Here is an 18,517-nt window from a genome sequence, read left to right as displayed (position 1 = left end):
AAAGAAAATAAAACACAAAATTCACTCTCAAACTCTGGAAAAAGGACGAGTGGAAGAGGCTGTTGAAGTAGAGAGAGGTGTGAGAGAAGGGGGCATGGGGAAATCCTGCAGGAGAGGGAGGACTGTACCTTGCCAAATCTTGTGGCGAACGTTCCTGTGAGCAAAGAGTGGAAGATGATGATGGTCTCATCCAGGTCCCATACGAACACACGCTGCAGCGGAGACACACACGTCCCATTAGCCCGTTAGCCAAGTGCAGCACTGTCTCTCTTCATTAGCCTTGTGCACAGTGCTATCTGACCATGTTAGCCTTGTGCACAGTGCTATCTGACCATGTTAGCCTTGCACACAGTGCCATCTCTCCATGTTAGCCTTGCGCACAGCGCTGCCTCTCTGTTTTAGTCTTGCGCACAGCGCTGCCTCTCTGTGTTAGTCTTGCACAGCTGCTCTCTGTGTTAGCTTTGCACGCACCGCTACCTCTCTGTGTTAGCCTCGCTCACAGCGCTATCTCTCTGGGTTAGCCCTGTGCACAGTGCTACCTCTCTGCACTGGCTTAGTACAAATTATTGCCTCTCAGCTTAGCTTGCTCAGCTTGCACAGTACTGTAACAGTACTGCTAGCCTAGCACGCTGTGTCGTTTCTCTGATATACACTCTGGACTTTGAGAGAATGCAGTTTCAGTATTGGAACGTCTTTATTTATCAAACTGTCCCCTCTGGCAAACTCCTGTGAGGTGTTCATCTGATGCCACATTAGGGCACTCCTTAATTTATCATGGTTTTTTTCTTCATCATACACAGTCCTGCCTAAAACTGGCACAGTCATTTGTGAGGTCATAAAAACGAAGCTGCCAGACAGGCAAGCTCTGCCACAACACCAGTTTATCTGTGCTAACCAGGGTGGTTTGATGAGAACATAACACTCGCTCAAAGTGTTTAGTTGGAAGTGCCAATCTTTCATAAATCAGTCAGTCTCCACTGATCTGGAATGCGCTGATCCGGAATGTCTGACTGAAAACCTGTCCCGATGTTTACTTGCAAATTCTCATTTACTTGTTACTGAAGATATAATAATATATGAAAGTATGATGACATGGCCAGCTATGGATCAGCTTTCACAGAACAGCCCCTCTAGGTACATTGAAGGTGCATGCCAGGCCAAGTGCTTTATGATTGGCCGGGGCAGTCAGCACGGGAACAGTGCATCATGGTCTCACCTCGATGTCGGAGTCCAGAGGAGGGGCGGGGTCACTCGTTCTCTTCCTCCCCCTCAGCTTTCCCTCAGATCCTCTTCGAGCCGGGCCCCCCTCCTGATCTTTACCTGGGGTGGGGGGGCTTGGGGGTGGGTGATACTCTCCTGAAACACACACACATACACGCACGTGCACGAACATGCACACACACACAAATAGCGTCTGATGAGCGTGTGTATAGCTAACCACTATAAACAAGCCAAGTCGATGAAATTCGATGAAGTCGATGAACAGGCACCGTCAAAAACACCTGGCCTCTTCTCTTACCTGAGTGTGACTCTGGACTGTGATTGGTCACCACAGGGGGGTGTTCTGGGTGCTGATAGGGTATGGCGGTAGTGATGGCGGAGGGGCTGACGTTACTGGCTGTGAGGTAAGGGTTGTTGTAGTGGGAGCTGTAGTAAGGGGAGTACTGGGATTGGCTGTAGGCCGAGTATGCAGAGAAATCCTGAGAAGAGGAAGGAGATACATGAATATGCTGAGGTCACAGGCAGTGATATAAAACCATAAAAATCTGTATAGTATATTAACTATTATAATAATATCAAGTACTGATATATTGAACATCCTTAAATACATATCAGGTAAGGAGTACCTATTCCTTATATGGTAGACTCACCTGCTGGGAGGGGCTAAATGGTGTAGAACTACTGATTCCATTGGCTCCCTGGAAAATACCTGATGAAATTCCACTTCCTGGAAAGTAAAGAGAATCTAGTTAGGGGTGTATCCAGTGTATTCAATGGCAAAGGCTCCACTGTCCATCTTAAAGAAACAGGCAGCAGTGTAGCATATTGGTTAGGAGACTGGACTTGTAACTGTGAGGTTGCAGGTTCGATGGGGTACTGCCACTGTGCCCTCGAGCAAGGCGGCTAACCGGTGTTGTCTCAGTGAATACAGGTGTGTAAGAATTGTATTTAAAAAAAAAACTGAAACAAAAGCTTTTTGTAGCTCTGATAAATGGTCCGAAGCGTAGACGCAAACTAGTCGCGTCGAGTGGGGGCTCACTCGCCAGAGACTGAGATCCGAACGTTGGTCTTCCGCTCTACGGCGCGCCGAGAGCACCACGGCACCAGAGAGTGTCCTAGCCGCTATGCGGTCTCTAAAGCAAGCCGGCTAACGCGAGACCGCGGCGCTCCCGCCTCCCTGCGGATCGGGTGATTACAGCAAGCGACAGGCGCCGGCTGTCAGCGCTTCCACGAGCCAGGACGCCGGGGAGGCCGCTCAGCCGCCGTACGACTACGCCCAACCAAGGCTCGCGTGCCTCTTTCATCGACCCGTACGTGGAGGAGCTGCAGTCCGGGAAGCTCGACTTACGGCAAACGACCCAGGTAAGCTCACTTCCAGCAACGGTTCCAAGCCGAACAGTACGCGCGGCTAAGCCGACACGCAACAAAGCACTCCACTAGCCGATAAAGATCTACCTGAGCTAGCACATCACTCAAAGTATATGTAAACCTTTTATTCCCCGATCATAGTTTGTCCTAGCATTTTAATCGATGAAGCACGATTTTCATATTAACTTTTTCTTTCTTGTTAACTTTCATTATATTTAATAATGATCTTCATAAGTTGATAGTTTACAATGATGTTCATAATGTGATATTTTACAGTGGGGTTCACACAAAGATTTTTCACACAGGATTCAAAATTTGATGAATTACAGGGGGACTCAAGGTGATATTTTACAATTATGATCAAAACATAATATTTTACAGTGGTCCTCCATGAGCTGATATTTTACATCGGCATTCATAAGCAGTTATTTTAATGGGGCATTTCTGGAATGTATTATTTAACAGTGTTTTACAGTAATGTTTGAAAGGCAGTACTTTACTGAGCCGTGTGTCAGGCTTTTTGGCTCCTGAAAACACTCTGCAGTTTGCAGTGTTTGAAAACGGTGAGCCAGGCACAGCCCCCCCCCCCCCCCCCCCCCCCCCCCCGTAACCCCGGCGTCACCTTTACCCTGCCGGTAACTCCTGTGCCCCCCCAGGAGGCTCGCACCCCCGCCCCCCCCCCAACCCCAGGTCGCCCCCGACTCGCCCCAGACTGCCAGCACGGTGCCCCTTAACCTCCAGCCCTGGCAGAACAGGGCCAATTTCACGGCGCTTTGAAAAAGCGTGAAGACGAACGGGCGTGGCAATCTGTGGGCGCCACAAGGCTGGGGAATGTGGAGAGCTGCTGTATGACGTGGATCTCTTCTACACACACACACACCCAGACCCACACACACACACACGCATGCACACACGCACATACACATACACACACACAAGCGCGCACGCACATGGACACACATACAGTATACACACTTGCACGCACACATGCACACACTCCTGTGCTCGCTGCTGGTTGCTGTGTTGTCCTAGCGGGTGGGGGGGGGGACAGGGTCTGACCCCCAGGGGGGAGGTGGGGGGGGGGAGCTGGCTGACGCCAGAGATCCAGACCGCAGCTAATGGGGAGCAGGTGGGGGTGCAGGGAGAGGACAGGACAGGCCCATACAGCCACCTGTAAACACCAGGGGCCAGAGAGAGGGAGGGGGGAGCGAGGGAAAGGGAGAGAGAATGGGCAGATGAGAGACAGATAGAAAAGGAAGATGGGGAAGGCGAGTGAAAGAGGGAGGAGGGAGGGGAAGAGGGAACGGCAGAGAGATAGAGAGATAGGTGTGTCTGAGGGAGCAATGAAGAGGTTGGGTCTGAGAGACAGGCTGACCGTGTGTGGAGTAGCTGTAGAGGGCCTGGCTCGGTGGGGGGCTGCCGAAATTCGAGGCGTATCCGAGCAGACTGTTCTGCCCCGGAGAGTGGCTCAGGCTGTCCTCCGTCTTAATGTCTGCAGCGAGAGGGGAACGTGAAAAATTAGACAAATTTGAGTCTGCAATCTCCACAGCATCAGAGGAGCACAACAAAGACACAGCTTAAGCACATAGTCAACTGCTGTCAGGTTACAGCGATGTCTATGAAGCCTATAGCTAAAGACACAAGTGTGGTGTGTGGTACTGTACTCACTGTAAGAAGCCATGCTGTAACTCTAGGTGTGGTACTGTACTCACTGTAAGAGGCCATGCTGTAACTCTGGGTGTGGTACTGTACTCACTGTAAGAGGCCATGCTGTAGCCCTGGGTGTGGTGTGGGGTACTGTACTCACTGTAAGAGGCTATGCTGTAGCTCTGGGTGTGGTACTGTACTCACTGTAAGAGGCCATGCTGTAGCCCTGGGTGTGGTGTGTGGTACTGTACTCACTGTAAGAGGCCATTCTGTAGCTCTGGGTGTGGTGTGTGGTACTGTACTCACTGTAAGAGGCCATGCTGTAGCTCTGGGTGTGGTGTGTGGTACTGTACTCACTGTAAGAGGCCATGCTGTAGCCCTGGGTGTGGTGTGCGGTACTGTACTCACTGTAAGAGCCATGCTGTAGCTCTGGGTGTGGTGTGTGGTACTGTACTCACTGTAAAAGGCCATGCTGTAGCCCTGGGTGTGGTGTGCGGTACTGTACTCACTGTAAGAGGCCATGCTGTAGCCCTGGGTGTGGTGTGCGGTACTGTACTCACTGTAAGAAGCCATTCTGTAGCTCTGGGTGTGGTGGTGGTACTGTACTCACTGTAAGAGCCATTCTGTAGCTCTGGGTGTGATGTTGTACTGTACTCACTGTAAGAGGCCATTCTGTAGCTCTGGGTGTGGTGTGTGGTACTGTACTCACTGTAAGAGGCCATGCTGTAGCTCTGGGTGTGGTGTGTGGTACTGTACTCACTGTAAGAGGCCATGCTGTAGCTCTGGGTGTGGTGTGTGGTACTGTACTCACTGTAAGAGGCCATGCTGTAGCCCTGGGTGTGGTGTGCGGTACTGTACTCACTGTAAGAGGCCATGCTGTAGCCCTGGGTGTGGTGTGGGTACTGTACTCACTGTAAGAGGCCATGCTGTAGCCTGGGTGTGGTGTGCGGTACTGTACTCACTGTAAGAGGCCATGCTGTAGCCCTGGGTGTGGTGTGCGGTACTGTACTCACTGTAAGAGGCCATGCTGTAGCCCTGGGTGTGGTGTGTGGTACTGTACTCACTGTAAGAGGCCATGCTGTAGCCCTGGGTGTGGTGTGTAGTACTGTACTCACTGTAAGAGGCCATGCTGTAGCCCTGGGTGTGGTGCGCGTACGGTGTGTAGGGTCCCGCAGGTTGGATAGCCGGACTGTACTGCGTTTGACCATATGCTGCCATGGCGATGCCAATACCAGCAAATCTGAGAACAACAATTGCAAATCCACGTTTTAAGCACTTTTCATTCATTCTTTTCCAGAGTTTTCCCTTGTGCCAAGGATTCAAAGGTTGCTTGTCACGCATCACCCTTTCAGATCCGATAAAAACCGGGGTAGATTTATTGCAGATTGTGTAAATGTTTGGCATCAGGCGTAGTGGAAAATATGGCTACAGTGCCAAAATCTTACCTAGTAATTTAGGGAAGGGGGTGGAGGGCGGAGCCTAACGTGAAGATCAGGAAGTGACCTGAGAAAAGAATAGAGAAACAGGTTTTAGAATACATTTTTAACATTTATTATCATTCCTTCATAATCTCAATTTATTATCTTTTCATTGCTTCATGCTATCAATGACTTCACACATTCTGAAACTTCAGAAATGGGGAAATGAAGAATTTGTTTTTCTACAATTTTCAGTTCCTTCTCAGGTGCTCCATGAGGGGAAAGAAGTAAGAATTTTTGTTTTACAGAACAAAAAATAGAAAGAAATATTTGAAACCCAAATGCATTAATCCAGACTCACCTGTCTGTGAAAGCTGGGCTCTGTTTTGCCACTGTCACTCAAACGACTTGCCTTCAGCTCACCTGCGAAAATGATGAATTAGGGAATAACCACCACAACCATGCTGACGAATGATGCTGTCACGGCAACCGACCTCGGGCTGAGTCATTTGGAACAATACGGATGAGGGGGCAGGGGTAATTACGGCGCTCGTAAAGTCGAGCGGTGATCGGGTTGAGGCGAGGGTAAGGGTGCGCAGATTTTTAAAAGACAGCTCGCGCCCTAGCGCCAGACGGAGGTTTACACTAGGGCGCGATTTAACAGCCGTTTACCGTTTGTCAAAACTTGCCCGGCGACATGCTTTCCTCGCGCTTTTCTCAAAAGGATAACAGCGTGCCCTACTCCGCTCTTTCAGCGAAGCGTTAGCAAAGCACACAGGTCACAAAACGTGCCAACAGCCAGTCAGAGAGTCACGAAGCGACTCATCCCACGCCGACGACGCTCAAAAATCGCTTTCGGGCCAGAGGAACTGCCGTTGCCGCTGCGTCAGCGACTTTTTCCAACAACGGATGCGCCGAACGTGCGTGCGGAGTTCTCGGCGAAGCGCATCTCGGTCCCGCCGGTGCTTTCCCTTTTTTTTTTACCGAACCAGACGCCGTAAATATCTCTCCCGGCTTCGCTTCTCGACGGCGCGCCGAGTGAGGGGATCAGCGGTGCGTGTAAAGCCGCTCCGACAGCCGAGGAGAAAGCATCGGCACGCGTCCGCACGGAAAAAGCCAAACCAACGCAAACATGCAGAGAAATACGCTTTTTTTATCATGGACCCTGTAGCCTTACAACACCTTCATGCACACGTTTTAGTCCGCGACATTGAGACTGAGCTATACTGGACCGGGCGTATGCAATAACACCCTGAAAACACCAGGCATATGTCTGCACACCCCAAATACACTTAAATAATGGGCAGCCTCTTAAATCTCACAGTACAGAAAACATCTTTATGGAAATGTCATATACTTGGAAATATACAACAACAACAAAAAAATCAATATATTGCCACGCGTCACAATATACTGCCAAATATATAAATAATTGCCAGTTTAAGATAATATATTACGTATATTATATTATATATATATCATCATTTTCACAATCTTTTTTGCAGTCTCTTACAGTTCTGTTACTGATATAACTGAAATCTCACTATTAAAATAGTAAGCATTTTTAATGAGAAAAGTAAAGATAAAACAATAATAGGTTCAAATACAGTAACGTAGTTTTATCAGAAACCATGATCGTTTCTTCTTGGATTTCTCAGTGCTTGCCGCTGCACGGCTGTAACAGCCGTGTTCCAGAACGTACTGGCGCGAGGAGCGGAGAAGCAGACTGACCTGGAGGCCGTGGGGGGCCGGGCAGGGCGTGGGGGATACGCTCTCCTCAGATCGGATGGGTCCGGGGCGGTCTGTGGGTTCGTGCTGTCCGATCACCAGAACTAGCATCTCCTTAGACCTGGCAGGAATGAGCGAGAGAAGGAGTGTGAGAAAGTGAGTGAGGGAAAGAGAGAGAGAGAGAAAGAGAGAGAGAGCGGAGAGTGAGGGAGTGAGAGTGATTGAGAGAGGGAAAAAGAATGGGGAAATGGAGAGGAAGGAAGTGGGAGTCACGGGTCAGTGGTGACAGACGTCATTACGGCATAGGAAGCTGCTCGCGGACCCAGAATGAGCTCATCTGAGTCACCATCCTGGTCCCAGTAACCCACAGACTCAGTGCCATCCTGGTCCCAATAACCCACAGGCTCAGCAGTATCCTGATCTAAATAACACACAGACTCAGCGTCATCATGGTCCCACAGACTCAGTGCCATCCTGGTCCCAGTAACCCACAGACTCAGTGCCATCCTGGTCCCAATAACCCACAGGCTCAGCAGTATCCTGATCTAAATAACACACAGACTCAGTGCCATCGTGGTCCCAATAACCCACAGACTCAGCGCCATCCTGGTCCCAATAACCCACAGACTCAGTGCCATCATAGTCCCACAGACTCAGTGCCATCCTGGTCACAATAACCCACAGACCCAGCACCATCATGGTCCCACAGACTCAGTGCCATCTTGGTCCCAATAACCCACAGACTCAGCGTCATCCTGGTCCCAATAATCCACAGACCCATTGCCATCATTTTCCCACAGACTCAGTGCCATCCTGGTCCCAATAACCCACAGACTCAGTGCCATCCTGGTCCCAATAACCCACAGACTCAGTGTCATCCTGGTCCCAATAACACACAGAATCAGTGCCATCCTGGTCCCAATAACCCACAGACTCAGTGCCATCCTGGTCCCAATAACCCACAGACTCATTGCCATCATTTTCCCACAGACTCAGTGCCATCCTGGTCCCAATAACCCACAGACTCAGTGCCATCCTGGTCCCAATAACCCACAGACTCAGTGCCATCCTGGTCCCAATAACCCACAGACCCATTGCCATCATTTTCCCACAGACTCAGTGCCATCCTGGTCCCAATAACCCACAGACTCAGTGCCATCCTGGTCCTAATAACACACAGACTCAGTGCCATCATGGTCCCACAGACTCAGTGCCATCCTGGTCCCAAAAACCCACAAACTCAGTACCATCCTGGTCCCACAGACTCAGTGCCATCCTGGTCCCATAACCCACAGACTCAGTGCCATCCTGGTCCCAATAACCCACTGACTCAGTGCCATCCTGGTCCCAATGACCCACAGACTTAGCACCATCTTGGTCCAAAGACCCACAGATTCAGCGCCATCCTGGTCCCAATGACCTACAGTATCTGCACTATTCCACCTGAAATGAGGAACAGAATAAGTGCCATACTGGGCACAACAGCACGCTGCATCAGAGCGGTTGGTTTTAAGTCGAGGTGGTGAGGTAGTCTGCATTCCACCCCATCATTCACAGCTTCACTCTGTTTCAGATTTATTGTCTTACTTCTGATAGACTTAGAATGTGCTACACTTAAAAAACAGATGAAGCAGCAAAGAAGAGTGATGCTGAGGGGTGGCCTAGAGGAGGTTCGAAAAGGCTAAAGTCTTTGCAGTCTCAGTGGTAAACTGCAAGGAAGGCCTCCATCTATTTTACACAGATGGCTAACTCCCCTTTTAAAAACATGATTAAAATCACTAATGAAGAGCAGTGAGGACCAGCGTGTATACTGTAGGTGTGCACGATTGTACTGGACAGGGTGAAGCACGCAGCCAGCACGTCCATTTTGAGGAGAATTCCTAACAGACAACGAGCCGCTGCTAGAGTTTTTTTCCAGGCCGCCACACCCCTACCCCCCCCCCCTCCCCCCAGTCCCCCTCGACCCCCCGGGGGTGCGCAGTGTTTTTAGATCAGAGGGCGACACTCTGCCCCCCACCCCCCCTGAGGGAAGCTCAGCCTGGCCAGGCCAAACACTGCTGCTTGAACTGTGGCCTCTGAACTGACGGGAGACTGACAGTGACGGAGGGAAAACATGAGAAATAGGGTCCGGAGAATTGAGAGGAACAAGAGAGAGGAACGGGGGGAGGAGGGGGGGGGGCTGAATTTAGAGTGGAAGAAAGGAAAGAACAGACAGATGCTACTTCTTTTCTCTTCTAATGGATGACTCAATCACATCTCCCCTCTCAGAGCCGCGCACAGGTACGGAGGAGCGAGCTCCTGAACGCCAGACTCACGTTCGCCAAAAACAGCCGACAGAACTCCGCTCTTTCTATACTTAGCAGAGATGTTTTTGGGGGAAGTAGAGCTTGTTTTGGCACCTCGGGCCCGCCAGGTCGATGTGCCCACTCAGGTTGCCGAGCACTTCAGAAGGGCAGGGCCGTGAGTCACTCTTCTGCAGTTTGTTTTCTCTGGAGAGATGAGCGCCGCTAAAAATAACGCTGTGAAGCACACTTAGCGTGCCCACGCTAACGAGCGCTAGCGCGAACACCCTCAATCGTGACGGCCGGAGGGCCGTGAATCACCCCCCCCCCCCACCTCACCCCCTTCTTTTCCAAAAGAGACGTGGGCGGAGCTCCGAGAGGGGGGTGTGCGGAAGTGCGCGCGGGGGGGGGGGGGAGGCGACGTGCCAAAATAAGCCCCGTTTCTGTCAAAAACATCTCTGTAAAAAGATGTTTTTAGAGGGGCGGAAGCGAAGGCCGCTGCCAGAGAGCCCGAAAACCCCGGGGAGGGGGAGTTCGCCCGCGGGTGAGCGAAACGTGCCTCGCGGCGGCCCGTCACAGCCGCCGCGTTTCCTACGGACCCGACGCTCTCACGCCCAGCAAAGCCCGGCCCACAACACGACCGACATGAACCGCCACTGACACCTAGCGCCGCCCTCGGGATTCCCCTGGAGCATGCTGGGAAACTTCAGCGAGCGCAAAACAAATCCCCGGCGAAAGTGTTTGGTTTGACATGGACACCGCACTCAGAATCTAGCTTTGTTAGGCAACAAGGAAAGCACGAGGCGCGTTCAACGTTCGACCAAACACTCGCTCCCACCTTCCATTTTCTCACAGAGCCGCTCTAGGTGCTTGTTTTAGGGGCAGGCAGTGTTACACCGGCCTCCCCTGGTAAAGCAACAGACCCTGCGGAACACAGGGCTCAGTGGAACAAAGAGAGCTGGTGGGGGGGGGCACGGAACATCCCCGTCAGGCCCCGGCTTCCTGCGCTCCGCTCCGCCAGCGCCGCGCTCGGAGCTTCCTGCCTCGCCGCGCCCGCGGAGCAGGGGAGCATGGGAACGGGCGAAGGCGCGGCAGTGGGCCTCAGCTCTCCGCTCCAGATAAAACAAACCCCCCGCCACGAAATCGCCCTTCACCTGAGCCCGGTTCGCTGAAACTGTTTTCCTTTTCATTTCGCTGGTATCGCGTTCCCAACACGCTCAACGCTCGTGACGGAGGAGTTGGGTTTCAGAGACCCTCCCGTGGGTGGAGTTAAAAAGAGTTACTGATCGTTGATTTGTCTGAACCAATCAGAATAGGTTTCTCAATGTAGCAAAGCACAAAACCTAGCTAAAATATATTGGTATAAGCTGGCATGAGTTGTAATAATAATAAGGTCACAAATTAATATGCACTTGTAATAGTGAAAAGTTAGGCACAAATTCAACAGCAGTTAACCTAGACCATGTGACCACGTGAGTTGGAATCATGTGACAGCGGAAGGAACGGGAAATAAATGAGTTGAAGGACGCTGCCATGGCGACCGCCATAAGCACACCCACCCTGCCGGTGCATTATGGGACAGAGGGAGGCGTTTGGAGGAAGTGGCAGCTGGGATGGAAGTGAGGTGAAAGGGGGTCTCAGGGGGCCCAGCATATGGGCCGGGGGGGGGAGGGGGGGGGCCCACCTGCCACGATTAGCGGGCGCGCTCGTGTCTGGCCCACTGCCTGGGGGGCAAATACACCGCGGCACATGTCCCCTCTTTCTCTCTGCGCCCCCCCCCCCCCCCAACAAAGACCCTCTGTTCCGCACCTCTCTCTCCTCCATCTGCAAGCGTCCTAAAACCGTCGCCCCCCGCGCCCCCTGACGGCTACGGAGCTGGCCGCCGGCCAGAGAAACGGAGAGGTGCGCAAAGATACGATCGGAATCCTCCGGAAGCCCTCGGAGTGGCGACAGAGCCGAAGAGCACGCGCTCGCCGCTTGGCGCTCCGAGCAAGAGGGAAAGGCGTAAACCACCCCGCGCTCGCGAGACGGGGGGAGCGGCGGAAAGCCCCGTTTCCTGTCCGCGCGAGCGACGGCGGGCCTGGACGCGTGAAGCGCGATGCGTCGGTACGCCGTTCGGGGAAATTGAGAGCGTGACGTCGCGAGCCGGGAGACGCAGTGCCGCTTCCCCCGTCGCCTTCGCCTTCGCCAAGCCCGGACCTGCCTGACGGTCCGAAGAGGTCGCACTATTTTTCCTGCTCTTCGTCCTCAAAAAGCATCGCCGTTCGCAGGGCGGAGCCAACTTTCGCAGCCGTTACCGACGCGGAACAGCTCGTAAAAGCGACCGAACTGGCGCGGCTCAAGAGAGAGGGAGGGCCGACCCGAAAGCGGCCCCTTCCCGCAGTGAACATCTCTTACTAAAGCGGTTTCGGAAAGGCACAGAACCTCCATTGTACGGTAGGCCTGGGTCCCACGGCCTCCGAGCCGGGCCTCAGGGAGCCGCCACCCCTGACCGCGGAGCGCCGCCGGGCCCCGGCTCGTCCCGCGGCCTCTCGACCCCGCCCGCCGTAAATACGCCATGCTCGATCTCTGAAAAAGGGGGGGGGGGGGGGCGGGGAGAACGGCAGCAGATGCCGGGAGTGATTACGGCCCGTTAATGGGCTCGGGGGGGATTGATCTATCCCCGCGGATCACCTCGTGGCACGGGGGCTTTCGTTAACGAGGAGCCGCTCTGTGCCCGCCCGCCCGCCCGCAAACCGCAGGGCCCTGTGGGCGGGGCCGGGTCCTGTCCGTCTCCGCCCGTTTTAAAGGGGGAGTCAGCTGCGGGTCGGGGCGAGGAGACGCTCAGGAGCAGAGGCTGAGGGCGGACAACCCAACACGTTGCCACCCAACACGCTGAACGCTGCGCAAACCGCGGCGCTGAACGCGGCGCGCGGCAGATTGGGTGTGACCGCGTCGACGCTGCCGCGCCTCAGCAGGAATCTGGCCCAATTTGGTGGGCACGACAACTTCGTTACCCAGTTACCGCCACGTCGCAGTTCCAAAACAAAAAAGAGGAGAAATTTTCGGGTAATATCCGAACGACAGCGGTGGGCCCCCCTCCCCCACTCAGTGAAATTTTATCCGAGACGCACGCCCCGCTTTCTTTTCCACTCCACGGGCTCAGAACAAGGACGGCGCTCTCTGGCCTTATCGCGGGCCTTCTTTCTACCTTCCCCCCCACCACCCCCCCATCCCGGCTCCCTTATCTGCCCCTAATGCAGCCCGCCCTCCCACAGCCCACCCTCAAAACCACTGCCCCGGGACGGGGGGTCAGGGAGGGGGACAGCTGGCAGACCTCCCCTGCGCCAGGGCAGGCGGGGGTGAGAGAGTGAAGGTGGGCCGGGGGGGGGAGGGGGGGGGAGGGGTGTCTGGTCCCAGGTAGAACATCTGGTCGCCCCTGGAGACGTGAGGCAGGGACCTCCACCTTCATTGTTCATGAAGCAAAGATCCCCGCCCCCCATCCCTCACCACAACCCACCCTAAGGGGGGGGGGGGGGGTTTGCTGCATTCCCCTCAACGCCCCCAAACGCACAGGGCGCCAGTCCTCACCAACAGTCACTGCTGTACACCGGTGTTGATTTGAATACAGTGCGCTTCCTCATTAATCAAAAGCGTCTGTCAGCCTTGCCCTCGTTTTGCGTGCAAGGACTTGCCGAAGTGACAGAACATGCTAACTAACATCCAGGCAACTGCTATGTCTGTATTACGCACACTATTTATGACTTTTTAAATTACCTTTTCGAACTTCTGAAGAATACAGTATTGTGTGCCATTTGCCAGGGAGATTGCATACTGAAGACACTAATACGTGTCTCTAGTTTGGGAAGGCCAGGTACTATAGAACGTTCCTTTATGAGATTAGGCTAAGAGAGATAATGGAGCAGCACAACAGGGTCAAGAGTGCAAAGAAGAAAAATCAGTAATTAAATAACTACGTGAGTGACAGGAAAGGAGTATCAACCGGTTGCTTTAACACTGTTTACAGATTACAGATAGCTGAGTCGGTCTACAGAGAGGAGACATGAAGAACTGTCAGTCTGAATCGAGTGTGTGTTCTTTAAGTGTATGCAGGGGCTTACACACATATGTACGTGCGTGTGTCAGTATATCTGAGTGTACATGTGTGAGTGTGTGTATGTGTGTATACAGGGTTGTTCTTTTGTGTGTATATGTGCAAGTGCGCAAGTGTTTGAGTGTGTGTGTCTGTCAGTGTATGTGAGTGTACGTGTATGAGTGTGTGTTATGTATTTAAGTGTGTGTGTGTGTGAGTGTGAGTGTGTGCGTGTTTGTATGTGTGTAGGTATGTATGTGTGAGTGCGTGTGTGTACGCGTGCGTGCATGTGTGGGTGCGTGCGTGTGTGTGTATGTATGTGTGTGAATGTGTGTGTGTATGTGTGTGTGTGTGTGCGTGTGTGTGTGTGTGTGTGTGTGTGTGTGGCTTTAAATATGAGATGCAGAGGGGTGGCAGCCAGGGAGCCAGCTGTTGTCTGCCGTTAAGAGCTGACAGACATTGGGGTTGAGGGGTGGGCTGGCTCCGTGGAGGGAGTTTTGTGGGGGGTGCTGGATCGCCTCAGGCCCCCCAGCGTGCTCCCGGGGGAGGGAGGAGAACAGGGGAGCACTTCTGGGGTGCCCCCGCGGTGAAGCCGGGGAAGAAGGCCGCCCTCTGACCTCACCAAAATCCGGCCCTGCCGTTTCTCAGTATCCTGGACGGGACAGCACCTTCTCCTCACCGGCGTTAGCCGCACGCTAACCCACACGGCCCGCACAATCGGCCTTTGTCCTCACCCTCAACCACTTACAGTCTACCTGCCTCACTTTATTACCCTCTGTTTTATGAATCAAGCAGAGAACAAGATACCCTCGAGCATCACTGCTATTGCGCTTGCGGCTCACTGGTAAGCGTCCGTAGATTAGCCTAGCTTTCGCTAAGATTTACCCCTTTGTAAGTCAATATTCCTGCCGGATAAAAAAAAATCACGAATTTGTGGAATAGTTCTACAACATTAAAGTAAAAAATGATTTTCGCATGTTTAACTTATTCAGCAGATGTTTGCGATAAAATACGACGCGATAGACAGTCCAGTGTAACCCAGTATAAAAAGAAAAATTAAGCAGTGAATTCCCGGTTGGTGCTGCAGAAGTCAGACGACTGTGATAAACCCCAGGCAGTTCCAGTTCTGCGGAGGACACGCTGTTTGCCGTGCGATCGCAGCCAGCACGCCGGCTGTGTTGCACAGCTCACGCCTTTGTGTGCGGGAAGCCCTTCCACAAAAACAACAGTTGTTTTGCACATGTACCGTGATCCCACAACAAACCACCGTGCGCGAGGGTGTCAGGGATCGTTCTTTTAAACTGCGCACTGTCAGCTCACAGACAAAGGTCCCATTCACTGAACGACGACTTAGCTCCGCTGGTTATTAGCGAGATTACCGCAATGCTTTTTTCTGTACGTCTGTAAATCAGACACAGAACACCCTTACACACAAAAACAACAATGATCGCATTTTCAAAGTCTGTCTGTCTTTTTTTTTTTTTTTGAATGGGACAGCAGACAAGTCACATTTGGGTTCCTGTCAGTCTGCTGCCAAAAGGCAACCAGCCACTGTCTTGACAGGACTGCTCCCGTCTGCTTTGAGCGCTTCGCCCCGCGCCGCGGCTGCACACGGCTAACCGGCTCATTTGAGTAACAGGTACATTCACGCGCTTCAACGAGCCCATTTTCACTAAGAAGCCACTTGTACGTGCGCTACAAGACAAAAGCCAACAAGCTCATATTTAGTTGAGAAATATAATCTTGAAAGACACTTAAAGCATTTTTAAGCCAAAACTGTTTCCCCCTTTCATTCCTCATTGATTTTTGGAGTCAGAAATTTTGCCTCGAGTCAAACCTGAACCGCCTGCACTTCCAGTGCAGTTTTGCGGTACGCGCAGCGAAGGCAACTGGCAGGCCTCGGATTCCCGGCCTGTTTTCTGGGGGCCTTTAACACGTTGGGGACCTCGGGAAAGGCTGCCAAACCTAAAACAGCGCAACCCGTAAATACAGCACCCAGCCGTGACTCAAGGCTGCAATGCGCTCAACCTCCTCTTTTAAGTATCTCTGATGCAATGTTCAGACCAAGAGTCAGCAACGTAACAGGATAATGGCGAAAACTCGAAAAAAAATAATAATTCTGAAAATCATTTTGACATCTCATTAACCACCAAACTGGCAACCGGCTGGAAACAGAGAACGGTTTATCCCTATTATCATTACAGCATTTATTGCAGTGTTCCTTGTTGAATCTTGTTTGCGAATCGCGGCCATCGTACAGATCTGCAAAATTGTGGGATACCACAGAACGTTCTTGTACACTGCTTCCACTGAATGCGTTCATGTACAGCTAAACTGATGCCCGTCTTACGTTTTTTGAGAAGGAATACAGTGTGTGAAGGCTAGGAGGTATTTCATTCATAAATAAGAGCCAGGCAAAACAGGACACAGTTTATCCTTTGGAGCAGAGAGGACACGTCCATTTCAAGATAAAAGTAAATCACAGCACTGCTCATTTAGTTCCTTCTCGGCCTTATCTTGCTTCTTTATTTTTATCAAGAGAAAGTGGGAGCACTTTGATTTTCTACAAAACAACGATGTTCATGCCTGAAAGGCAGATAATAAAATGGAAAACGGGCTAGAGCAACACGATCGCAAGCAAGTGAGGAGGGGAATGCGGTGAACGTCCTCTCAGGTGAGTATCTCTTTACGAGGAACACAGGGGCTAAGGGCCACAGGTGACTATGGAACGCTGCTTTCCCACTGCAGTGCTACTGCGCAGCTGCAGTGCCACTGCGCAGCTGCTGCCGTAAGAGTGACTTCCCAGCAGTTCCGCCAGTTCCTTCTAACACTGACGGAAAGTGTCACCCCCCCCTCCCACCCACACACACACACCCCACCTGCCCTGCTCTACCCACACCCGGCACACAAGCAGGATTTAAGTCTATTTACCTAGCAGCCACCGAGCTTTGATGGTGGTTAGACATTTCACTGAAACTGTGACTAACTGCCGTGTTTACTCAACATGGTTCGCTATGGCTGGCTAATAAACACATGAGAAGTTGAATTTTTCAGTACAAACACAATTTTAGCTATTTGTCATGGTGGTCAGTGAATTGCCCGACTGTTCTTGAGAAGAAAAAAAAAATATAAATCTGCTGTGTTTAATTCTGAGTAACATTTAGACTCAAACACTGACTGGATGCAGCCGTGAGCTTTCTAAGGCTGATAACAAATATGCTAGCAGGTGTCCTCATCAAAATAAGGATGGTTTGCATTGTACTGTGAGTATGTGGAAGTAAACGATACAAAACACAAACAAGACTATACATAGAGTAGAGAAGTCTGCAATGATTAGATCCCAATTTTACTTCTCTCTGAATTCATCAGAATTTTTTTTCCCCTTTTCCTGTGATCTTTGGAAAATATCCAAACCCCCTTCAAAAAAATCTCCCGTGTGTAATATTGTATTAGGTGGTCTGTGGACGATTCCGGACATGAAAGTTTCTACTGGTAAAAACTAGCCAGAGCGAAGCACAGAGGAGCCTTTAATATTGGACTGACAGGTCATAATATTTTGGCATAGAAACTATTATCAAGTTAAGACTACAATTCGACGACACATTTTCTCAATTTTTTGAAAGATGAGAGAAAAGCATCTCTGTAACTAAAAATCCCTCAAGCTCATAACCGCATATTATATCCCCATAAAATGCCGCGTGCTGTCGAGTTAAATATTCCGTGTGGCGGAATTGTGGCCAATCACAAGTGAAAACTGCGTGAGACCAAATACAGTTTGGCCTCTTCCTCCCTCATGAAGATTCCAAAGAAGTTCTTTAACAACGAAATGGAGCACACTCGTGAAAAATAACCCTGTACTAGAACTGATTCAGTTGGTACACTGAGAGGCACACAGTGGCTGTGGTAAGTGTGTGGATGACAGACATGGCCAAAACATCACATGACCAGAAGGCTTTTGGACGGATAACCGCGTCTTTAGAGCCCCCTTTCTACCGCTCTGAATCGGGCGAGATCTTAGCAGTGGAACAGAGGGGTTGAGGTGCACGGTGGGATAATGTATTTCCTTCAGATAGAGTCAGGATGAACGGTGCTTCCTATAAAAATATTTATCATTCCAGAAAGCTCGAGCTACAGAGGACTCGGGAACGAATTTGTGTTTTCATAGAAGGGGGGGGGGGGGGTGCCTCGATACAGGAAGGGGAATTCTCCTCGAATGCCGGTCCCCTGTCCCGGACCCCGCGCCGCTCGTTCCCTGCTTATTAAAATCCGTAGCGGGAAGCAAGGGGAGGAAAAGGCTCGGACAAGAAAAACAGCGCAGGAATGGGGCCTGGAGTTCGGAGTCGAATCGCACCCGCTTCGCCGCCCCTTGCTTCAGCAGCGGCTACTTTCATCAGGTCACGCGTGAACAAAGGACAAAAGCGGAGAGAATTACATCGATAGGCCCTGCTTTCTGTTCATAACTCAAACTTTGAGTTTGCATAGATTTTTGTTGTTGTTGTGTCACATTCATTAATGAACGAATGATTAGCGTTGTAGATTAAGCACCTGATGGACCTTTCTCCGTTTACTCTACTGGTTCTCTCTCAGTGTAGAGAGAGACTGATTTTTGGAATTATTTTGTATTTGAATTCAAGATTTATATTAAACAGCCCACAACAGTATGACTGCCAAACTGGTATACAGTAAATGTTCAGTAAGTGTTAATTTGTCTAATGGGGACCATACGTACTCCGTAAGAGTTGATTTAACACTGAACATTTTATTTTGTACAAAATGTATTT

General features: G+C 51.3%; 1 protein-coding gene across 2 annotated transcripts in view; it reads right to left on the bottom strand.

Annotated features, from left to right (window-relative positions):
- The window catches only part of eya2 (EYA transcriptional coactivator and phosphatase 2), a 33,014-nt gene that overhangs the window by 11,845 nt on the left and 2,652 nt on the right, over positions 1–18,517 (bottom strand). The window contains exons 2-10 of one of the 2 annotated variants that reach the window (XM_064305559.1): positions 7,386–7,503; positions 6,016–6,077; positions 5,682–5,739; positions 5,352–5,476; positions 3,965–4,081; positions 1,872–1,948; positions 1,520–1,700; positions 1,217–1,356; positions 129–212 (exon numbers count right to left, since the gene is read on the bottom strand). In XM_064305559.1, the coding sequence (XP_064161629.1) occupies positions 129–212; positions 1,217–1,356; positions 1,520–1,700; positions 1,872–1,948; positions 3,965–4,081; positions 5,352–5,454 (702 nt within the window). In that variant the 5' untranslated portion in view covers positions 5,455–5,476; positions 5,682–5,739; positions 6,016–6,077; positions 7,386–7,503. Of the gene's footprint in view, positions 1–128; positions 213–1,216; positions 1,357–1,519; positions 1,701–1,871; positions 1,949–3,964; positions 4,082–4,345; positions 4,374–5,351; positions 5,477–5,681; positions 5,740–6,015; positions 6,078–7,385; positions 7,504–18,517 lie in introns of those variants that run through there. The other variant, XM_064305560.1, reaches the window with a different exon arrangement.

This window comes from Anguilla rostrata, chromosome 13 (assembly GCF_018555375.3).
Source record: "Anguilla rostrata isolate EN2019 chromosome 13, ASM1855537v3, whole genome shotgun sequence".
Lineage (NCBI taxonomy): Eukaryota > Metazoa > Chordata > Actinopteri > Anguilliformes > Anguillidae > Anguilla > Anguilla rostrata.
Note: the sequence above shows the minus strand (reverse complement) of the source record. Positions and strands in the feature narration are given on the sequence as shown.